Source organism: Muntiacus reevesi, chromosome 20, assembly GCF_963930625.1.
Source record: "Muntiacus reevesi chromosome 20, mMunRee1.1, whole genome shotgun sequence".
NCBI classification, from domain to species: Eukaryota; Metazoa; Chordata; class Mammalia; order Artiodactyla; family Cervidae; genus Muntiacus; species Muntiacus reevesi.
Window position 1 is genome coordinate 22,039,777 of NC_089268.1, and position 25,100 is coordinate 22,064,876.

At 43.1% G+C, this 25,100-nt stretch overlaps 1 protein-coding gene across 1 annotated transcript in view; it reads right to left on the bottom strand.

Moving 5' to 3' along the window:
- The window catches only part of TNFRSF21 (TNF receptor superfamily member 21), a 62,760-nt gene that overhangs the window by 30,002 nt on the left and 7,658 nt on the right, over positions 1-25,100 (bottom strand). Inside the window, exons 2-3 of the mRNA XM_065912638.1 lie at positions 14,554-15,205; positions 12,524-13,018 (exon numbers count right to left, since the gene is read on the bottom strand). Coding sequence (XP_065768710.1) covers positions 12,524-13,018; positions 14,554-15,205 — 1,147 coding nt within the window. The remainder of the gene's footprint in view (positions 1-12,523; positions 13,019-14,553; positions 15,206-25,100) is intronic.

A 25,100-nucleotide genomic window follows, 5' to 3' on the forward strand; every position in this document is an offset into this window, starting at 1 on the left:
GAAGAATGGGTGCAATGAGATTTTCCTTCAACTAAGATTGACTGGAAGTTAAATTTATGGACCATGAATCAGGTTTCACCTTATTCTTCTACTATGTAAACATGGGAGTCAACTCATGTGAACCAGCCTGGCCCCTCCCACTGTAGAGCGGATAAAGACAACGATGGCGGAGGCAACCACTGGCTCTGGAGACCCCAGCCTCTCAGCCTAGCACAGGATCGCAGACCCACCAAGGGAGAAGGTCAGTCTGAACTAGCCCATTAGCTCAGGACTCCAGGTGTACCTTGCCCCCAGTCCCACCATCACCACCAAAGAGAAAAGAAAAACCTGCAGCGTATTTCACAAGTACTCACTGGCCACTCACTGTTCACTGTGTTTGCTGAACTGAAAGCCCTTGTGAGATTTTAAGACGAAGACTTTAGCACCGAGAAAATGAAGTCAAGCCGATGGAGCACAGAATTTGATGGGATCTGAAAGTGTTCTTTGTTTAGAAAAAAAAGTTTCAGGCAAAATCAATAATACAAGTATAAGAAAAGCAGTAGAATGATTAACTGAGATCACTGCCTCTGAGGAGAGGTATTCACAAGGTTCAACTTCCAAAGCTGTGTGGTGGGAGAACAGGTCTTTGAATTTTATTACTGTATTTGATATTTATTTTTATTTTGCTACTCCTTTTAAAGCTATATATGTAACATATATATATATATAAAACACTTCTACAGACATGCATTCATATATAACTCACATATGCACATACTATTATGTGGGATATATAAATTTTCTTTAAGTGTTTAATTTTATTGGTGAGGAATCTCATGGAGTAAGATTAGTGAGCAGTTCAAGGCTGCCTAGCTAGTTAGTGGCACCTCTGCTGCAGATCACATGGAATGTGGTGTCATAAAGGAACATCATTATTCGCTTGAATTCTGCTCCTGGGACACAGTCCACATATGAATGCACTCAGGGTTGGCCATGACGTGTGTACTTCTTCCTGGCCTGTTATTACTGACCAAGCAGATGCTGGGAAAGTTTTTCTCTGAGGATACCAACTGTACTTCTTTAAACTATGGTCCCTTAAAAAAAAGAAAAAAAGGAAGTTTCAGCAAGCTTTCTCTGTACAGGGCGAGAGTAAATACTGAGGACTATACAGTCTCTGGTGCAGGTTCTCAATTCTGTTGTTGGGTGACAGCAGCCGTAAGCAACACAAATAAGCCCATGTGCTGCAGTTCTGCCACCTCTGAGACGGTAGCAGTTTAAACTGCTTAAACCAGGATGTACGGAATGAAAACAGCGAAGAGACGAATGTGTTTAGCATAAGCTTTTTGCTGGTACTACCTTCTCATCATTTAAAAGACTGAAGTATCAAATGGCAAAAAGACTTAGAAAGCACTGTGTTAAAAGAAATACACACAAAAATGAAAGTTCCTACCCCAGTGATTAACCTCACTGTGAAATGCTAGTGAAATTGAGACCAAGTCTCTGCTTGGCCAGGGTGCCCTGGTCATCTGTCCATCAGAGTTCTGAGAATTTTCACTGAAGACAGTTACTGTGTGTTGAATTCATCTTAACTTGTTTAGCCGAACTTCTTTTTCCTTAGGTTGAAAAGCAATATAATTGTCAGCCCATGAAAGTCCTGATTGATGGGCAATGAGGTTAACTTCGTTTTTCTTGTGTTTGCAGGTCCTGGAGCTCTGGGGAACGGTAGAAGTTTCAAAAGAAGTCACTGAAGGAGTCAAATCCTATAAACCAGGGGCTGTGCTAGCCAAGGGCTGCATCTGAGAAGGTGGTCCTGGCTCAAGGGAAACAGCTTGTGACTTTTAAGGTGCAGGTAGTAGAAAGATCACAAACTTGCTAATCCCAAGATATGGTTTCAAACTCTGTAACTTGTTAGTTGTGTGACTTTGGGGCAAATGACTTCTAAGATTTCAGTGTCCTCATCAGTAAAATGAAATACCACTTCTTATCTCATAGGCCGGGTAAGGAGATGGATGGGGTCAAGTGTTAAAACCATAAAGCACCCTGGTTCTCCTTCCTCTGTCTCTTCCACTTCTGGACCAGAATCACTGGAGCAACGAATCTGAAAGGCAGGAGGAGTTCTACAAAGACAGAGGCTGTTGTCACCAGGATCACAGTCACTGAACGATGAAGCCAGGCTCCAGCATCCCAGCCTCCTGGGTTTCTTGAAATCTCTCTAGTATGTGTCCGAAGGGGCATCATTGCACAAGACAACAGCCACCCGCAGAAAGGGATGGGTGAAAGGTCAATGCCGCCTCCCCTACCACATGCAGGGCATCTAGATAGCACTCAGGGGCTCCCTCTTCTGAGTGAGCAGACTGCCCAGCTCCACCCTGAGGGAGCTCAAGAAAAAGGCATGAGGTTATCATGAAAGACACAGTATTTTCCCAAACATCTTAAAACCCTGAGTTAGATATAATCTGGGTGACAACCTTCACTGGAGGCTCATTTCTTTTAAAGCTCCATGTCAATGCCAGTATGCAAAAAAGGGTTCGTCTGCTTTTAATAACAACCCGAACTGACTTTTATAAGAGAAAGTATTAAAGCTCCTTCCTTTTGGAGATAAACATCTGAAATGAGTGCCATCATTAAGAAGCTACAGTAAAGCCTTCCCTGGAAGAGACACGAAAAATGGTGATGACAGAGCTGGAGGAAAGAGAGGTCGTGTGGACCCCATGATACAGCCCTCTGAATTTCAAGCCATGCAACCATGAGGTGCAGGAATGAGTACATCGAAGGGACGAATGTGTTTAGTATAAGCTTTTTGCTGGTACTACATTCTCATCATTTAAAAAGATTTCCACTGCATCTCCCATCCTTGTGAAATATATAGCAGTTCACATTATCCTTCTAGAAAAAGAAGTGGAGGAAGAGGAGGGACAAGTGATGAAAACAACTCTCATGGAGGCAATTAGTATACAAACTCTTCCCGGGATAGATGACTCCACACTTATCCCTGTGCTGGTTTCTACACACACACACACACACACACTCTCTCTCTCTCTCTCTCTCTCTCTCTGTGGAAAACAGGACACATGAGCTCAAAACCACTTCACCTCTACCTCCAGCCTGATTCCTCACCCCAAACATGCTCTTCATCAACACATGCTGTAATCTCAGGTTTGCGAACAGCAGACAGAGGGCAAAGATGGACACAACACAAAAAATGTTTGTATAGAGCAATGTAGGTCAAGTTCAGAAATCTGAATAAAAGCCTGGCTTTAGCATTCCATGATGCCCTGTACAATGATCATGTTCTCAGAGATGCCTTTTCTGGACATCTTTTGCCTGAGCCCTGTGCCTGCTCTCATCACCATGATCCCCACCAACTCCCAGAACCTAGCAATAATAAAAAGTACAATGAGTATCTCTGAATGAATGAATGAATGGGAGCCATTTTGTCATCACACCCCTCTTACCTAAACTGCTCACCCCCACCACTTATCATCCCCTTAGTCTGTAACTTAAACCCCTGAGAAGGTGAGGGACCAAAGGCTATTACATCCTTGCTGTGTGGTCCAGCCAGATTGACAATCTTTATCATGACCAGAAGTTAGGCCAACATGTGGCTGTCAGTGAGGGAAACCCAGGCTTCCTGGCACAGGAAACCAGCTGTTGTGCAAGAACCTCTCCCTCTGCCAGGGGTTCATGGAGGGTGGTCCACTGTTTGCACATCAGAGCCCAGAGCTCATGAGGCAAAGAGGTCCCACCAGGGTGAAAACCTCCTCCAGAGATAAACTATCCAAGCCACGGTCTGTCTGGCCTGATAATACAGTAAATGCTCCTAAAAGCAGACACCCCACACATGAATGTGTTTTGCAGTAACCAGCATGTCATAGGATGGTTAGAACATGCTTTATCGGGACTTCCCTGGCAATCCAGTGGTTAAGACTGCACTTCCACTGCAGGGGGCACAGGTTCGATCTCTGGTGGAGGAGCTAAGATCCTGCATGGTCAAAAAAGATAAAAACACGCTGTATTTACAGTGATCACTCCCAAAAGCATCACACAGAAAACTGCTTCATCCACGCTGGGAACTTGGTCTGCCCCAAGTTAAAAATACTCCTTCCCTGTGGAGGTAAAAAGCTGGGGGAACTGTTTTGATTTCATTTGAAACCCTAAAGTGGTTTCCAAGGCAGAATTCATCACTATCCTGTTGAAGGTTCAATGGGCAATCGTTACAAGCTCAGATGAATCTAGGGAGCCACTAAAAACCACCGTGCAAAGGTCTCGCGGTTAACGGAGGAACTGTTTACCAAGGGCAAACTCTGTCAAGACAGTAGATGCTTTTCCAGATGGAAGATATCAATTTCACTGATGCTGTGAGGACAACTAATAATCTTTTCTTTCATCTCTCAGAGGAACACACACACACAAAAAAACACAAAGCCAAAAATGCCCTCTTCCTTCATCTTAGCCTGTATCTGAAGATGCTGATTTATTCATTCAACAAAAATGCATTGAGCCCTTACGGAGCATCAGACACAATTCTGATGGCACTGGGCAGCGGCAATGAATGAAACAACACAAAATCCTTCCCTGAAGAAGCCTACATTCAGTTGGGGGGGTGGGAAGTAATGAAATATTCCATGTGTTGGACAGCCAGGAGAGCTAGGGAGGAAGAGAGCGGAGGGAAGGTGATGGAGCAGGCTGGGATGCAATTTTAGATACGGGCCTGCTCCCCGGTGTCTCAGAGAAGGGTCCACTGAGCTAACATTGGAATCAAGCCCTAGAGGTGAGGGAGCAAGCCCTGTGGAGCGAACACCAGGTGCGAAGGGAGGAAGGGTGTTGATACGTACAGTGAAGGACAGGAAGGCCGGTGTGGCTGGAGCAAGTGAGCCATGGGGAACATGGTGTGCATTGGAGGCTGGAGATGACTGGCTGGGAGGGGAGCACCGATAACACTGGGCCTCCAGGCTGCTGCTCTGCATGCAATGGAAAGTCACTGCGGTCTTTGACTTTTCATTGACACGGATGACACTATCTGACTTCCATCCAACAGGGTCACTCTGGCCATCGTGTCAAGAATAAACTGAAAGGGCCACAGGCAAAAGCGGAGCAACCAGTTAAGATGTCAAGGCAATGATTCAAGAGAGAGGTGACAGAGGCTTGGGCCAGGGTGGTGGTTGTGAAAAGGAGGGGAAATGGTTGACTTCTGCAGCTATTCTGAAGGCAGAGCAGGTGGGATTGGCTAACAGATCAAATATGGGGTGAGAAAGAAGGAAAGGAGTTAGGCACGCGTGCATGCTCAGTCGTGTCCGACTCTTTGCAGCCCCATGGATGCAGCCCACCAGGTTTTTCTGTCCTTGGAATTCTCCAGGCAAGAATACTGGAGTGGGTTGCCATTTCCTACTCCAGGGGACCTTCCCAACCTAGGGATGACTTTAAGGTTCTGCTTTAATCAGGGGGAAGACTGGAGGCACCATCTTCTGCATTGGGTAACTGATGTGGACTGGATGGTTCAGGATTCAGATTGTCACATCTGAAGTGGGAGGTGCCTATTGGACATCTGGGTCCGTCAGGCAAGTGGCAGGAATTCTGCCTGAGTTCAGGTGCAGGATCCAGGCTGGGAAGTTGCACTTGGAAATGAGCAGCGAATAAATGGTATGTAAAGCCATGGGTCACCCAGGGAGGGAGTGTGTGCAGGTGGAACCTGCTCTCCATTATACAGAGGTGGGGTCCAAGAGGAGGACCTAGCCAAGGAGTTGAAGAAGAAACAACCAGAGTGGTGGGAGGAGACCCAAAGGAAGAAAGAAAGGAACCCAGGGAGCCAATAGGCCACAGAGGAAAACTCAGAACTGGACAATGCAGTTCGAATCATGCTATCAGACTTCATGGAAAAGAGGCAGGATTGGGGCTAAAACATTGCCACCATATTTTAGACATTCTAAGATATCTGAAAGCACTCTTTAAAAATTGAAGTACAGCTGATTTATATTATTTCAGGTATACAGCAAAGTGATTCAGATATACAGACAGGCAGACAGATAGATAGGTACTCTTTTTCAGATTCTTTTCCGGTATAGGCTATTACAAGATAATGAATATAGTTCCTTGTGCTATGTGGTAGGACCTTGTCATTTATCTATTTTATATATAGTGAAACTGAAAGTCACTCAGTTGTGTCTGACTCTTTGCGACTCGATGGCCTCTATAGTCCATGGAATTCTCCAGGACAGAAAACTGGAGTGGGTAGCCTTTCCCTTCTGCAGGGGATCTTCCCAACTCAGGGATCAAACCCAGGTCACTTACACTGCAGGTGAATTCTTTCCCAGCTGAGGCACAGGGGAAGCCCTATATATAGTAGTGTGTATCTGTTAATCCCAAGCTCCTAATTTAGCCCTCACCTATCCCTTCTGCCTTTGGTAACCACACATTTGTTCTCCATATCTGTGAGTCTGTTTCGTAAATAAGTTCATTTGTATCATTTTTTTAAGATTCCACATATAAGTGCTATGTTTTTAATCAATGCCTTTCCATAGCTCAGTTGCAGTGTGTGTGTGTGTGTGTGTGTGTGTGTGTGTGTGTGTGTGTGTGTGTTTCTTACTGGAGTATAAAACAACAGTGCATCCCACAATCAGTGGCATCTTTTTGACAAAATATAGTAAGAATTTTTTTTTAATTTATAAACTTGAACCCACCTACTTTTTACAACTTGACATATTAGCAGCCCAACACATCAAATTCTGTACACACATTGCAAGGGTAACAACTAATTACTCGTGAAGAACGATCAACAGAATTCGAGCAACTCTTCCTCCTCTGCAAAATCTGCTTACATAAACCTGACCAGGTTGATTCAAGGACACTCACTGGTAAGGGACTTTTTTTCCCCTGCTTGTATTTTAGCCCTACGTGGTGAAAATGCTGATGTGTTTTTCCAGTATGCCAAAGAGTTTAAATTCAAAAACTGTTAGTTAGATAAATGAGAGACTAAAATATACATTGAAAACAAATATGCTCAGTAGCTCAGTCGTGTCTGACTCTTTGGAACCCAAGGACTGCAGCTAGCCAGGCTCCTCTGTCCATGGGATTTTCCCAGCGAGGTAACAGGAGTGGGTTGCTGTTTCCTCCTCCACAAAATATAAATACCTGTCCTCTAAAGCCTAGAGGAAGAAGTCACCATAGGGTGGGCCTGGGGAGGACAGCAGCCTTCCAAGGGCAAAGGCCACACCTCCCTCCTCTCTGCACGAGGTAATGCTTTTGAAGTTGTCGCGGTAAGAGGTTTTCTCCTGCAATGGCTGTGTGTGCTTTATAATTCTCAAACAGCCTAGAATCCACCAAAAGGTGCCGTCTGCTGGAAATAGCATTACTGGAAGCAGAGGTGGCAAAGACAGAGGGTGGGGTGTGGGGGACTGGAAAGCAGCCCGCCTGTTCCCTGTGAGATGACTGCAGCCCTAAGGACAAGCAAGGACCGGGCAGTCTCGTCAATGGAAGAATCTGCTCCCTTCAGCCCGGCTCCCCGGTGTTTACACTTCAAGTCTGTTTCCCATAGGAAATTTGGCCTGACAGACAAGATGACTGTCTGGAATCTGGAGTCCAGGAGGCTTCTGGCAAAGGAAGGAGGGTTTCTTGGTTGCAGCTGCTGCTGCTGCCATCCAGGGCTGAGAAAAATCACGACCAAGTTCAACAGATGTGAGTTCCTATGAGCACAACCCCGTCACCTCGGACTTCTTTGAAACAGTTTTTCTGTTTTCCAAACGGCCCTCGGAGCCTGCAGCCATTGGGTAGCTGGCTTGAGAATGCTTCGATTGCAAGCAATCCAAGGAAAAGGGAAAAGGAGGTAATCGGAGTGGCTTCTGTGGAGGCAGACTCATTACTGATGACAATTTTATAGTTGTTTTATTTCAGAACAAGCTGGGTTTTGCTAAAGGAAGTAAATTTTTCTTGATTGGGTATGGTAAAAAAAAAAAAAGGTCAACCACAGAAACCTAGAAATTTCTAACACTGGAAAAATTAAAATCCAGATTTTTCATCGATCCAGACTCTGAGAAGCAGAGAGCGGTGTCCAGAGTCAGATAGGTGGCTGAGTTTAAAACCTGGCACGACTTCTTTATAGCTGTGTGACCTTGGGCAAGTGACTCTGCACCTTGGTTTTCCCACCTGTAAAATGGCAATGGTAGTAATTCACCTCATAGGGTTAAGAAAATTAAATTTATAAAAATGTTTAGAACAGGATATGGCATTCAGTAAGGATGATAGCCCACCAGACTCCTCTGTCCATGGGATTTCCCAGGCAAGAATACTGGAGTGGTTGCCATTTCTTTCTCCAGGGCATCTTCCCGACCCAGGGATCGAACCAGAGTTTCTTGCATCTCCGGCATTTGACTGGCAGATGCTTTACTGACTGAGTCACCAGAAAAGCCCAAGGATGGTACCAGTCTTTGTTAAAGAAAAGTAGACAATAAAAACTTAATGGTGGCAGAAACCTTTCTCATAAGGTTAGAAAATTGTATTAGAAAGTCACAGTTTATTTGGGTGATTTGCACCCCCAAATCACCTCAAGATCTTGCCTGTGTGGGTAGCAAATACCCCTTAGTCTCACTTCAGAGAAACATGTAAAGTGGAAAAGCACTTATTATTGAATTCCTAATGCACTTCATTTGTTCTTTATTTCTGAACATTGCTTATGGTGGTTTTAATAATTCAGATGCAATGTTAAGTCATTCCTGAAATCTGATTGAAGAGTATATTAATGTTGTTCAGACACATCCAAGGCACAGCTTCCAGTTACTCAGCATCTGTCCCCAACCAACCTCTGCAGCTTCGGGGAAATATTTATAAGAGAAACACCATCACAATTCCATTCCTACAATGTGATTGTTTCTTACTACTTCCCCTGGAAAGAGGATGACGCCTGCAGAGTTGTGAAACCGGGAAATGGTCTTCCTTCATAAGCCCAACAAAGACCAATTCGATCCCGAGTTTGACGCCTGGTCTGGGAAGGTCTCACATGCCACAGGGGAACTACGCCCTGCTCCACAGCTACCGAGCCTGTGCTCGAGAGTCTGAGAGCCGCAACTCCTGAGGTCTGAGTGCCATGGAGCCTGTGCTGCTCAGCAAGAGAAGCCACTGCAACAAGAAGCCTGTGCATCACAGCTAGAGTACCCCTGCTCGCCCCAACTAGAGAAAGCCCTCACACAGAAACGAAGGAAGATCCTGCACAAACAAAATTAAATAAATGAATAAAAATTTGAACAAAGACCAATTCTCCCACACTGGACCAAGCCCAAAGGAGTACAGTGCCAACTGGCCAAACAAAATTACCATGACTTTAGAAGTGAAAGAAACATATAAAACTCACAAAATGCCACAGCATTCTCAGTCTCCCTTCCTCCTGGCCACATAAAACCTCATCTTGAGTTTCCAGCGCTAGGATTCCATGAAAGCAGGGTAGTTTTGTGGAATTCAACTTTAAAACCACAAATCCATAAAGGGTGAGTGGAACCCCCCCAAAAAGAGGCTCTTGTTGATGAGAAAGGTGGGAACCACTAGCCTGGCTTCAGAGTGCTGGGGTCTACAGGGCATTCAGGAACACGGCACCACCTGCTTAAGGTGAGCAAGGGTAAGTGAGGTCTTACATGACCTCTTATACAGAACACCCAGGACTAGGCGATTTTATCCTCACCCTTAGCCTTCTGAACAATTCAGTGTGAAATGGATAAGGGCCAGAAAATGATCTTACTATGCAGGATTATCTGCTGCCCAGAACTCACTGCAATCAGATCAACAAGGCATTGTTTCCAGAGGCCTCTCTGAGCACCTGGAATGGTTTTTCTGAAACAGAACCTCTCTTTGTTATGGGATTTTACCTGAGTGTACCTTTGAGGACAGCAATTTGGAAAGAGGAGATCTTCCTTTAAAAAAAAAAAAAAAAATCTTAAATATAAACCTCCCAGGGCAAAATCCCAGGGAAAAAGGTTAAACTGCTGAAAGAGATAATAACATCTGAATGAGATGACTGTGATTTAGCTGGAAAAGCAGATTGCTGAAGCTCTGCTTCCTCAGAAGGTAGGGTCAGGTATTGTTTGATTTGGCACTTCCATTCTTTCTACAAAATAGGATTGTTTCAAGGACACAGACATAGTAGTTTACAAGGTTACAGTGGTCATAAAAATGCCTAAGATCATTGTATTAAGTTGCTTTGTGTTGCTGGACTAGATTTACTTCCATAATTTCCTGTATTCTCCAGAATTCTGAAAACTACACCGCAAGAGACTTTTAGAAATACAGCTGTCCATAATCTAATCCATAAACACAGCTACTGAAAGAATGGAATCGCTTCTTTAATTGAACAGGATGGGTACGTTGTTTTCTGCTAACTATATATATTAGAACAAAGGTTCTGCCTGGCCGCTTAAAGGACAATTTAATGAAATATCAGATCTTAGGCAAGATCCAATATCACAGGAAAAAGTATACTGTCTATCACGGGCCTTTTACTGGGTCAGTTGACAACTGGGGAATATGCATGGTAAATTAAAATATTGTATCCATGTTAAACTTATTGAAGTTGAAAACTGTGCTATTCTTTAAGAATATATCCTTATTGTTAGGAAATAAATACTAAAGTATCTGCCATAAATGGTCATGAAATGGTTCAGAAAAATTATTTTATGTCTAGTCCTCCAGGCTTCTCTGTCTAGAGTTCTCCATGCAAGAATACTGGGTAGCCATGCCCTTCTCCAGGGGATCTTCCCGACCCAGGGATTGAACCCAGGTCTCCCACATTGCAGGCAGATTCTTTACCATCTGAGCCATCAGGGAAATTACCTATATATGATATATTATGTTTCATGACATTTTATACATAACTAAACTACCTGGCACATTTTATAATATAAAACATATATATTTTTATAGAAAAAGAACAAGCAATAATGTAGAAGGGCAAAATGTTAGCAATAGGTCAACTGAGGACAGAAATATAGATATTCTTTGTACTCATTTTGCAATTTTTTCGTGTTTTTGCAATTATATCCATATAAAAATAATTTTTTTAAAAAAAGGGAGAATTGGAGTCTTCGTTCTTCAGCTGCCAGCAATAGGCTGTTTCATTCAAGTCTGTGCAGGCTCACCCCAAGTAGGAAGTTCACCCCATTCTTTCACTTGGTTTGACATTCACACAAATTAGCAAAGGGAAACAAAATGAGTTGTTTTCTTAAACCTCCTCCACATTTCTGATTATAAGTGTAGCATGGGCTTATTAGAGAAAATTTAGGTAAAAAACAAAACTAATAAGGGAAAAATCCACATAAACACCACCAAACTGAAAGAAACTTCATTGTCACTTTGGCATATTTCCTTTCTGAATTTATTCCCAAGTTTTAAGATAGCTAAGATTATATTATATAAAGTGTGTAGTATGGTGGCTTTTTCTATTCTTTAATCTAGTATAAACATTTTCCCATGTCATGGGTAAAAAAAAAAATAAAAACTTCATAATCCTCAACCTCAATGTAACATTCATAAGTCATAATATGGATATGCCACAATTTACTTAGTCATTTCCCTAAAACCAACCCTTTGATTACTTTTGGTTTTATTATACATGATGTTGAATTAAAAGTTCAAGATCCTTGGGCTTAAATTTTTTTGTTTTAGTATTTCTGGTTTGTATCTTTATGATAAATTCACAGAAATAGAACTGCTGGGCCAAAGAGTATAAGCAATTTTAAGACTCAATACAAAAGGTCAAACCACTTTACAGGAAGTTAAGCTTTACACTTTTATCTTTAAGGAGAAAGGTCCTGAATGGGATTGTCAAAACGTGGGCTGAAATCTTATTTAATATTAAAGAAATGGAAGTTTTACTGCCACAGTCTGAAAACTGCAGCCTTCAGATCACACTTAGCTACTAGGACAAGTTTCACAAGCTACGTTTTGCCCTCCAAAGAGAAAAAACTGAAATATTCCAGCCCAAACTCATGCACACTGTAAAAGCTATGGTAAAAGATATGGGGCCAGCCTCCGGTGATCAAGATATACTAAGCTTTGGGTGGCTAAAACCCAAAACCCTTCCTATCTTCCAGACAGAAATGAGATCTTAAAAAAAATAAGGGGGGAAAAATACATGTGGGTAAAGTGATAGGAACCTATAGGCAAGGTTCAAATTCGAAAAAGCTCCCTTCAGACAAGTTGCCTTTTTCCTCCCTCTATTTTCTCAGCAGGCTCATCAGGAGATACAGATTCAGTCCCACCTTCGCTGAAACAAAGTCTGCCTCCCCTGGGTCAAGGCAGCCAAACCTCTCTGAACTTGATCCCCTCACCTGTTAAACGACAAAGTCGAACAAAAACCCTGAAGGTCACTGTCGCGTCTCATTTGGAAATACTGTCCTTTAAATGCCCAGGGGAACCGGGATTAGATGGGCCATTCTCTCCGAACATTACAACATCGCATGCTAACCACCTGATTTCTCCTATCACAACCAGATCAAACAGCACTTGGTATCAAAAGAGATTCCCAAAACTGTGGAATCTCTTTTCGGAACTAGTTTGGCAGGCTCACCGTGGCCATTGCAGTAGTAGATCCACTTCTCCCGGTTCTGGGTGGGGGCCATGGATTTCTTGAGCCCCGCCTTTTCCACAATAGCACTGGGATCCTGCCGGGGCCCCTTCTTGAGCGTCCTCGAGCTCTTCCGGATGCTGCACACCACTATCACCACCAGCACCAGCAGCAGGAAAAGCACAATCATCCACGGGAGATGCTCGTTGATGTCGAAATGCTTGTGTGGGTTCTGCCTGGGGTGGCCCCTCTTGAGGCCTTTGATGGGAGTGCTTGACTTCTCACCCCCAGTGGCCTCCATGGACGGCAGCAGCTTCAGGATGTGTCTGTGGTGGGGGCCTTGCTGGTGGTTCACTACCTGAACGCTGGGGAGGGTCTTGTTCATGCCCTCCTCCCCGCTCGCTGAGCTTGTGTTGTCAGGGACTGTCCCTTCCTGGATGCCACTTGGCACCTTTGGTCTAACAGAGGCAGAAGAGTTGGATTCTGTTGAGTTGATGCCTAGAAAAAAAAGAGTAAGGAGGGGGGAAGAGCTTTTCTATATGTGGGGTATCTACACATTCCCTTCTCTTCCTAGTCATCTCCAAACCAGGTCAGATAATCCAAGAAGAGATGACCTATGGAGCTTTAGAATAAATGCTATTATACATTTTCACAAAGACCTTGACAATGCCTTTATGTGAGAGGTTAAAACTCAGCTTAACAGATAAACTCACTTTCTCCTGCCAACAGCAAGGGAATCCTCAGGGACCAAGCGCCTGAGCTTCACAGAAGCGTCTCCTGTGCTGCACCTACTATGTCAACTCTTAATTGTTTTGATTATCAGAAAACTACTTCCAACTGAATGCCGCTGTCTTTTAATTTCTTTATTCTTCCTCTCCCACCAACTGGCTATTTCATGATGCCATGGTAAGACGGAAAACATGACTAAGATAAAGGAAAGAGTTCAAACTCCAATCGAAGTTGGACCAGAGAAAGGTTTGGTGGGATACTTGGTGAACAAAATAAAGCAGGGCTTCCTTAGAATGTGCTAGTAATAGAGAAGCAAGATTTGGGCAGGCAGCTTAGTGGACTGCTTTCAAAGAAGATTCCACAAGCAATTTTCCATTAAGGAGTGAAAGCTAGGGATTTCAAGTCCCGAGAGACAGGACCTGACCCCTGAGGAAACATGGAGAGATCACAGGAGCTCTCTGAGGAGGCTGCTTCATTTCCAGCAGCGGTTGTGAGAAGGCCTTTCTTATGGGGTCTCATCAGGTCAAGTAATAACCACACGTGAGAGCTCGCTGGAAGCTTTCGGCCATCATCTCATGAAAATTAAACTCAATCAAAAGGAATTTGAAAACAAAAGCTAAATGTTATTCTTGCCTGAGATTCAAAATGAATTCTGAGGAAAACTGGGATATACTTGATGAAGGACATAAAGTCCCTTGGGGAAAAAAAGAAAACTCTTTTCCAGATGTGAACGCTAGTTACCTCAACGTGACACAAATGTGCTTGTTCCCTGACACTCCTACCTGACCTTCCTTTTCTAGGGCTCCCTAGGATCCAACATTCATTTTTCCCTTCCAGATGTCGCGGTATTTTTCTCCCCTTCTTCTGACCTTCAGTCTGTGGTTCCCCAGGACTGACTGGGTGTTAGAAAACTTTCAATCCAAAGGGACCTTAAAACAGCCAAATCACTCATTTATGGTGTCATATGATTGACAAGTTTGTGACCGGGGCCTGCAGAAGTTCAGTGATTTCCCTAAGGCTACACGCTGACCTTGTTTCTCCTGGTTCTAATTTTCTAGCTTGATGTCACCTAGTTCTCAGATATTTTACTCCTCCCTAATAGCTCACACTTCTGAGTCTCAATGTTTCCAATAGGTCCACGGGAGCTAGACTTTAAGTAGCCACAAAAGGCACGCCCCCATCTTCAAGGGGTGACTTGGGAATAGATAAGATGGAGAAAGCATCCTGGGTCCCAGCCCATTCTTGGTACCGCTCCACAGGGCTCGAAGCCTTCCTCACATACACAATTCACGAGGTCAAGTTACCTTTGGGAGTGAGAGTGGAGGAAGGGACATCGTGGGGTTCCGTGTGCTCAGGGCGGGAAAGGCTGGTTGTGCCAGGGGCGGGCGGGGCGGGGCTGGAGGAGGACGGGAGCGGGCCGCAGACGTTGTCTGCCTCCTTGGTCCCCGGCTTGATCACCACCATGTTCTGACTCAGACAGTCTGTGTACACTCTGCATCTCATCACACTGGAAGGCACATCGGAGAAGGTCCCCCGAGCACACTGCTTGCACCGCACGTCCTCCATCTCGGTCCCCTTCTTCCGCACCCCCCAGCCCACGGGGCACACCGCGTGGGGGGCGCAGCTACCATTCGACTGGAACGTGCCAGGTGGGCAAGAGCATTCGCGGTCAGTCAAGGCAGTGCAAGGCAATTTCTCGATCATCGGCCAGGGGCAGGGCTGACTACACGCGTGGCATTTCTCGATGCCATTCTCGTGTCGGGTAAAGGTCCCTGTGGGGCAGCTGCTGCAGACACGCAGGCTTACGTTGGTACAGTGCTCGGACACGTAGGTTCCTGCTGGACACTTGTCACAGGTGAGCACCTGGCCGGTGATGCGGTCGACGTGGTGGTATTTGCCAACGAGACTTGGTGCCTTCTGCTCTGGTTGAGCCTTGGTGGTACTGAGGAATCCAAGCTGAAAGAAAAAAAAGGGGGGGAAAGGAGGAACAAAAGCTAAGACGATGTTACAGGAAGAGGAGGAGAAAGGATGGGACAATCCCTACCCGACCATCATCATCCCCATTAAAAGTCTGACCAGTTCTGTGCCATTTTTTTTTTTTAATATTCATTCATTTATTTGGGGTGCACCGGGTCTCAGTTGCAGCTCTCAGGTTTCTAGTTGTGGCACATAGGGGCTTAGTTGCTCAGTGGCATGTGGGATCTTAGTTCTCAACCAGGGATTGAACCCAAGTCTCCTGCATTGGAAGGCGGATTCTTAACCACTGAACCACCAGGGAAATCCCCAGCACTGTACCCTTTAAGCAGCTATATCATAAGAGAGAGAGAGAAAAACAGACTACAGTTCCATAGGAGGCCTGATCTCCTGGCTGGAAAGTTTTGGTTTTGTTGCCTGACCTTTGCCTCGGCTTTCTTTTTTTTCCATCTGTAAAATGAAGCTGCAAACTGATTATAAAATCAATGGAGAATATGAATGTGAAAGCACTTTGGGACTCATATTAAAAAGGCTACACAGCAGATAAAATCTTAATGCAAGAGGAAAGTAACTTGCCAATAGTGTCTTCCTGCTACAACCCAAATGTTGAGTGGCCATTTCTTGATACCTGGACAAATCAGCTGAGACGGCAGGATGACAAATATTCAAGCTGCTACTTCCATAGCAACAGGTGACCCAATTGGCATTAACCAATAGACAAAATGTGACTTTTTTTTTCCCAAAGGTTTTGTCTTTACAAAGCTAAATGGTTTTTTGTTTTTATTTTGTAAATCAGAGGCAGGCCCTTGGTATCCTGAATGCACTTTAAACAACAGAATTAATGCTTTTTAGATGCAACTCCTGTTTGTTGAGGCCATGATCAAAGGAGCCTGCAGCCACCTAAGAGCCTAAGAAGAAACCATGGGAAGGAGGGCAGTTAAAGTTCAAAAAACCATTTAAGAAAGTTCCCTATAAAATGTAAAAACAAACTGAGATGATGCCTAAAAGCTGATGTTACAGAAAACATCTAAATCAAGAGACACAGTCAATGAAAAAAGCTGAGGAGAACAGGAGCCAGAAAACCTGAGGCTGGTTTTCTATGATCGAGATTCTTCCGTCTCTCCTTGATACAGGGGAATTAAATCAGAGCTTCAAACAAAGCCTCAACTGCAACAACAACATTACTTTGAGAAGCTTTTTAAAAATCCACATCCCCAGCCCATCACCTGAGATCAGGTGGATCTGCAATGGGGCCAGGAATCTGTTTTGGTCTGATTTTAAGCTTTCCCAATGATTCTGATCCCCAACTAAGTTTTGGACTTCCTGAAACAAGATGGGCCCCCTTGGGCTCTAATCACCTGTGATTCCCAGAACCACTTTGGAGACAACCCAGCTCAGTTGTCAGATCCTTCCCTCCAACTCTCACCCAACCTGGCACTTTCTATTGTTTCTTTCTTTTGGCTGTGCTGTGTGGCCCATGGGATCTTAGTTCCCCAACCAGGGGGAACCCTAATCTTGAACTGGGAGCATGAAGCTTAACCACTGGACCACCAGGGAAGTTTCCTTATTATTTTAATATTGCTCTTTTAAAATAATTATTTATAACAAAAATAAACATCTTTTTAAACTTTTTCTTTTATATTGGCGCATAGTTGAGTAACAATGTTGTGTTAGTTCCAGGTGTATAGCAAAGTGATTCAGTGACACATATATATGTTATCTACTCTTTTTCAAATTATTTTCCCATTTAGGTTGTTACATAACATTGAGCAGAGTTCTCTGTAGAGTAGGTCCTTAATGGTTATCTATTTTAAATATGCAGTGTGTACATGTCAAACCCACCTTCCCTAACTATTCCTTGTAACCATCCTACTAATTATGAAATAGAGTGAAATGTTTAAGTCTCTGCTCAAAGCCACTTACCCCCAGAGAAACACTCCCTTTATTATGGTATGCATCTTTCCAGACCATTTTCTGAACATTTACACATAAAACACACATGCATGCTTTCACTTGGCCAATTCGGCTACCTTGGGTTTGGGTTTGGTTTACATATACAAAGGGGAAAGGCCATACCCACCATTCTATGACTTGTTCATCTTCTAATACTGCATCACTGAAATCTTGCCACATCAGAGCACATCGGCTACTTCCTTCTTTACCGCAGCCAAGCACCCTGACAGCAGGGATATACCTTTGAACATGCACACGGCAAAGAGTTCAGGGATGCTTCCTACGAGGACATATACATTGCTTCCCTGTCAACACATCAGTGTACCCATGCAGCTTTCTATAATCCATATTTATCTCCTTCCCTTCCCACTCCACACGAGCTTCTCTTTTCTTTCCTTCTCATCCCAAATAACAGCTACAACCATGCTATTCTCAGTCTTTTAAGAACCCCTTTCTTCAAGGACCAAAGAAGCCACCATATAACCCATAACTTGGAACCTCTCAGGCCTTCTCTTCTTTACTACTATGAATTTACTAGATAGGTATTTTCAGACTGTGGGAAGACCAGACCTGAAAGAAAAAGAATACCTGGGCAAAGATTTAGAGAATGGAAGACTTGTGTTCTTGTCCAGGCTCTGCCTTAAGATTAACTCCACCTGGGTTTACATGCTTGTAAAATTAGCAGGTTGGACTAGGTTGTATTCAATTTAAGGTGTATTCAACTTCAAGGTGTCTGTGACTGTCAAAGTTCCACGTTCTCCAGAAAGCCTTTACAACCATTCCTAGACACTCGTTCCAAGCCAATGAGCAAACTCATCACATTTCCTGTTTCTTTTGTTCATCATGTTGGTGCCTAATTACATATTGCTTTGTAATGTTAGTTGATGACTTCCAAAGTGTATATACTTATCTTCCCATAATGATTATAAGCAGCTCGAGGCCAGGGACAACCACGTGGATTGCATTTCCTCCCTTGCTCAACCACCTCAATGATGAAGACCATGGAAATGATAAACAAAGCATCCTCTGAGCCAAGGGTCAGCAAACTACATCTCGCTTGCCATCTGTTCCTACAAATAAGTTTTATGGGAACCTAGGCATTTATTTGGGCTTCTCTTGGTAAAGAATCCACCTGCCATGCAGGAGATCCCTGCATGGGGTTCAAGCCCTGGGTCAGGAAGATCCCCTGGAGAAGGAAATGGCAACCCATTCCAGTATTCTTGCCTGGGAAATCTAATGGACAGAGGAGCCTGGCGGGCTGTCCATGGGGTCGTAACAGTTGGACACAACTTAGTAATTAAACAACAACAACAGGCGTTCACTTAGGTATTGTCCATGGCTGTTTTCATGCCATAACGGCAGAGATGGATAACTGCAAGAGACCATATGGTTGCAAACTTATCTGCCTCTTTAAGGGAAAAAAAAAAAACAAAACCCTGCCAATCCCTATGCTGAGCAATCAAAAGAAACGTCAAAAATGCAGGGACCAGGAGCTCCCTCACGGCAACACTCATACCTCCTTGGAGAGTCTAGCAGAGGATGGAGCACGTGGCTTCCTTTCTTGAGCAATTCATTCCAACTCACATGCCAAATCTAATCCTTCCAAACCTTGTTTAAAACTCTCAGTGGCCCCCCACGTGGCTCAGGGTGGATGCAAAATCTTTACCAGAGTTAGGACTTTCTCCAAAATCCCAACTCTGCTCTCCCCTCCCCTGCTTAAAACAGGTCTCCCATTCGCCCCTTACGCCCTTTCCTTAGGTTAATAAATGTGTTGCTTTGAAATTTTATTTTATGGAAGTATAGTTGATTTATCAATACAACGTTGTGTTAATTTCTGCTGTCCAGCAAAGTTATACATATATACACATTATTTTCCATATTCTTTGCTAGTATGGTTTCTTGCAGGATATTGAATATAGTTCCCTATGCTATATAGTAAGACTTTGTTGTTTATCTATCCCCTATTCCTTTTTTTCCTATATGACAACCATCATTCTGTAATTATACATTCATCTGTTTAGTGTGTCTTCCCCTCTGGACCACAAGCTCCATGAGGATAAGAATAGAATCTATGTTATATGCTGATGCTCTCCAAGCCCTTGAGGACAGTATTCAATACAAGGTATACCTGACCAGGGGGTGTTAGCTAAATGAATGAGTGGATTTGTAGACCATAATTAATTAGAAGCAGCAAAGTAAAGGGTGGGAGTGGAGGAGGTTGCTGGGGATGAACAGCAGGTATAAAAGCAAGTGACAGAAAGCCAAGATGCCTCCACCACATAGCCACCATATCTCAAACAGGCTGACACCCTTCGTGTAAGGGTAAATATTACAGTTTCACCTCTAAAGTCCCTGAGGATATCATTCCGTTTTCACAGAACTGTAACTGGCTTATAAGAATTATGCTCTGGGTGGTGCTTAAGATGACAAGAAAAGTAATGAAGAGTTTAAAATAGCTCTCATTTCATAAAAAGATTAGAGTAACTTGGCAGATTAGAATGGTAAGCACTATAACAAGATTATTCTCCAGAAGTCACCTATGTCCCATCCTGATCTCAACTTTAGCTATTCGAAAATTTTCATCTTCTTAGAGGACGCTTATTTCAACAACAATAATGACAGATGGACAAAAATCGGTGTACCAGTCCACACTGCACAGGATAGAGAAGCACGACAAATACTTACAAACTGATTAAAAGGCAAAACCCAGGACACAAAGCACCTTTCAAGGAGGGAAGGTCTCCACACTCATCTTGATGACGTGCATCACACCTGTCCTGTTATATCACTCTTACTCTAGGACACAGAGATGGACCCAAGAAACACCAGATGCGCTAATATATATCAGAATGCTGACGCTTATTTTTATTTGTTTGTTTTCCTTCTTTTTTTTTTAAGATTTTTTTTTTTTTTTTTTTTGATGTGGGCCATTTTTAAAGTCTTCAATGAATTTGTGACAATACTACTTCTGTTTTCTGTTTTGGTTTTTTGGCTACCAGGTATGTGAGATCTTACCTACTCAACCAGGGATTAAACCCACACCCCCTGCACTGGAAGTCTTAACCACTGGACTGCCAGGAAGGTCCTGATGCTTATTTATCTTTTACAATTCTTATCCCATGACCTCATCCTTCTAACAAAGGAGGGAAAGAGCCTGTGCAGTTTCTAAGTAAATGTGTTTGCCATTCTTGCTCCCTATCAAATCTCAATCACTTTTCATAGAAAATGAGCAAACTCAAGGCAGTGATAAACTTTTGTCTATTCATAATGGATCAGCAGGAAGACTGCTTGTGAGCTTACTATAGAAAAATTGTTAATACTGCCTAAAACTAATATGTCAAAAGGAATCTCAGCTTCCTTGGACATGATAACTAAGGGAAACAAGTTATTCCTGAGATGGTAACTATAGAAACATGGTGAGGGTAAAACATACTAACAGGGTCTTCCCTGGTGGTCCAGTGGCTAAGACATCACCTTCCAATGCAGGGGTCACAGGTTTGATCTCTGGTCAGGGAGCCAAGATCCCACATGCCTCTAGGTCAAAAACCCAAAGGTAAAACAGAAGCAATATTGTAACAAATTCAATAAAGACTTTAAAAATGATCCACATCAAAAACACCTTTAGAAAAATAAAACATACGAACAGATACTTATGTGGCAAAAAGCCAGGCAGAGTAGAGATACTCCCAGAAGTTCTGACCATTTTATTTTCCGCAGCACATTAAATTTGTAATCATAAGGCACTGACTGCTGGGAATTCTAGACATTTGAAGGGAGAAAAAGAATGTACCAAGAGAAAGGTGCCAAGCAAAAACCTTCTGTAAAGCAGAGAGAGACCTGTTACCAGTTACGTTATATAAATTTGGCCGACTCTGGCACCGTCTACTATCCTCTTTGATTTAAAAAGCCTTCTGTTGCTAAGGCAAAAGCAGGGACTGCCGTTCAAGCTGGCGAATCCAGAGAAAGCTGAGGCTAGAATGTGTTGACGACAGGACTGGAGGGAGGCAAGCTCAGAGGAGAGGGAGGGGAAAGGGAAAAAAAAAAGCCAGACAGAACCAACCCAGATGCTGTCTCCCCTGGAACCTATAATGCAGGAGAGTGTGTGTACTCAGCCTTCAGGGACCTGGAACATAGAAACACATCGCCCTCCACCCATCATAATATTGCTGTGTCACGTTAGTCGCTCAGTCGTGTCTGACTCTTTGTGACCCATGGACTGTAGCCCGCCAGGCTCCTCTGTCCATGAAATTCTCCCAGCAGGAATGCTGGAGTGGGTTGCCATTTCCTTCTCCAGGGCATCTTCCCGACCCAGGGATCAAACTTGGGTCTCCTGCATTGCAGGCAGATTCTTTGCCATCTGAATCACCAGGGAAATCCACTCATCACCCATCACAACAGTTAGTTGTATAGGCTAAGACCCCACTTACATGGAGAAGCCAAGTTATGTATAAGACAGTGGTGAAGGTGAAGAATTTACAGAGCCCTCACTAAACCTGGCAAAACTGCCACCACCAGCCATGGCAGCAACTCTAGCCTGTATAAACAAAACCTAATTTAGCCTGAAGCATCTGAGCAAGCCTGGCTCTACCAGATTCTGATGGGGGTGCGGGGGAGGGGGAGAGCAGTCTAACCTGTGTCTCCATTTCTTCATTAGTATAATGGAGATAATAACAATAATAAAATTAAATAATAAACTAAAAATAATTTTTATAATAATACAATAAAAATAATACATAAGATCACAACCCTAGGATTGTTTTCACAATTGTTACTACAGATAAGAGCAGGTGAAGCAGTCATGACACAAGGTAATTCTTCATGAATGTTATTTTCATCATCATTCCTTCTATTTATCATTGTACTCTAGCTTAGCTTCAGTCCCTTGGGATTAGATTAGACAACTTTTCAAAACACTCTAATTAAAACACAAATATCCAATAGAGAAGAAACTAGTGGTTACCAGTGTAAAGAGGAAAAGGGGAGAAATGATATGGTGAAGAGGGGAAAAAGGGTTATTTTGGAATTATACGAAATCATATATAGGAGGGACTTCCTGGGCTGGGTGGCCCAGTGGTTAAGAATCTGCCTTTCAACACAGGGGACTCGAGTTCGATCACTGGTCAGGGAACTAAAGATCCTACATGCGTAGAGCAACTAGGCCTGCATGCCACAAGAGAAATCCAGGCAGTGCAACTAGAGAAAGTCTGAGTGCCACAAGGAAGAGCCAGCACAGTCAAAAATGAAAAATAATTTCAGAAAAGAAATCATATGTATGAAACTTCTGAAATTTGCAAAGCACTACAGAATTTAAAGAATCTTTCATTCAATAAAAATAACAATAATCCTTGTTTTTTTACAACAGTAGTTAAGTAAAGGTGTAGCCTCCTTTTATTTAAAACAACAACAACAATACACCAATAACCAATTCCTGATAAATGTGTCAAAGACTCCAGATTTTTAAAAAACTATAATCGTAAAACATACCCTACTAGGCTTGGAGCCCGCCACAAAACCAAAAATACAGACTGCATGGCAAGGAGGTAAAAGAGAACCAAGAACCAACTGGCATTTCCAGACAGATTTAGAAAATACAGTACCGAGCAGATGAGCAAACACAGGAGGAGAAAGGATTCGTTATTTGTTGGTACACTGTAGACGGATGGAGGGAAAGTTAAGGAAACATTTTCCAGAGGGAATTTTCCTGATCTTGTCCCACAAGATGTTGATGATTCTAGGGTCTAAAACATGGGTGAATAAATCCCAGCCAGCTCCCTGCTTTTTTATAACCCGCAGGCTTAAGGTTAGTTTTCCCATTTTCAATAGTTGGGTTAAAAAAAAAATAAATCAAAAGCAGCATAAAATTTTATGATACATGAAAATGATTTGAAATTCAAATTTCAGTGTCCACAAATCAAACTGACTTGGAACCCAGCCACACCCACTCTTCTGGGCATTGCCTAGGTCTGCTTTCAAAGCACAGAGGCAGATCTGAGTGGTGTCCACAGAGATGGTAGGGTCAACATGGTCAGAAATGCTATCTAGCTCTTTACAGATAAAGTTTACTAACCCCTGGCCTAGAAGTTTAGGAAATGCTCCTCACTGGAGTCTTCTCTTGAAGAAGCACAATTCATGGCAACCTCATGAAGGTTCCAAGAGGCCCAGCCCAACCCAGGAGGGCTGCAGAAAATGGTGACTTAGTTGAGCCCAAGACTTCCCAAACTTATGTGACCATGAAATCCTTTACTCACACCAGGAGTACAAACATCCTGCACATCACACTGATGTAGTTCTCACCACCATCATGACGCTAAAGTCCAGAAATGCAACAAATCCAACATTAATATGATCAAATATAAAATTCAAAGTGGAACTTTCTTGGTGGTCGAGTGGTTAAGATTCTGGGCTCCCACCGCCCATGGGCACAGGTTTGATCCTTGGTCAGGGAACTAAAATCCCAAAAGCCTTGTGGTGTCACTAAGAAAAAAAGGAAGGAAAAAAAAAAGAAAAGAAGAAACTAACCAAAATATTTGCATTATAAAATATAAAAACATTAAAAGTAGCCTGGGAAAAAACTATGCCATATACAGCTAATAAAAGCTTATAATCAAAAATGTAAAAAATTAACACAAAGCAGTTTAACAAAAATTGCTCTCAACAGTGGAGACAGAATAATTATAAGGATAACTTGTTTACTCGCTAAGTAGTGTCCGACTCTTTTGTGACCCCATGGACTGCAGCCCGCCAGGCTCTTCTGTCCATGGGATTTCCCAGGCAAGAATACTGGTGTGGGTTGCCATTTCCTTCTCCAGAGGATCTTCCCAACCCAGGAATCAAACCCACGTCTCTTGCATTGCAAGCAGATTATTTACTACTGAGTTTCCCATGGATAAATTGATAATATCCCTTGCAACTATTGAAATGTAAATTTGCACAACCAAGGACCTTTACATATCTCTATTAAAGCAGCATAAGTAAATTAAAATGATAAAACTTCAATGTTGGCCAGCTTGTGGGGTAGTAGGTACATTTATAGGTTGCTGGTGACAATCTTAATGAATCAGTCTTTCTAAAGACAATCTGGCATCATGCAGCAAGAGCCATAAAACAGTTCATTCATTTCCTGTGACCCAGCAATTCCACTTTTGGGAATACACATCAAAAGTACCTCACTTTTGGGAACAACCCAAGAGAAAAAAGAGCAACCGGTTTGTACAGAGACAACTCTCTCAGTGCTGCTTGTTTGCAGCAGGAAAACAATGAGAACAACAACCAAGTGTCCAACGACAGTAGGATGACTCAACACACTGCCAACCAGAGAAGAGGCTGGCATAAAAACTGGCAGGCAGGAAGGTTGCACGGACCATGAATCACAGCCCCTCAAATTCACATCCAAACTTTGGGTGACCCAATCTTATCTGCTCCTTCCCCACCCATCACTTCAAAGCAATCAGACCATCAGAGACTCAACTCAAGAACCAGGAAATCATGGGACTTCCCTGGTGGTCCAGCAGTTAAGACTCCATGTTTCCACTGCAGGGGGCATGGGTTTGACCCCAGATGAGACCAAAAAAAAAAAAAAAGTAAAAAGTAAAAAATAAAATGTTCTTTGTTAGTAAGTCAAACGCCCTTGAGATATAGCTCAAAGTACTGAGACTCAGATCAAGCTCCCACTACACTCTATCTTGTCCAGAATGAATGAATGTTTAGAGCAAAATCCTTTGGGAATTCATTCAACAATCATTTATTGCTTAAACACTGTGTCAGGGCATTGGGCTAGAAACACAAAGATGAACAGTGTGTTGTCCGTCATCTGTAAGAAACTGAAAAGAAAACACAAAGATGAACAGTATATTGTCTGTCATCTGTAAGAAGCTGAAAAGGCCAATAACATTGACCCTGAGCATGCTGTATGCAGAAGCATACC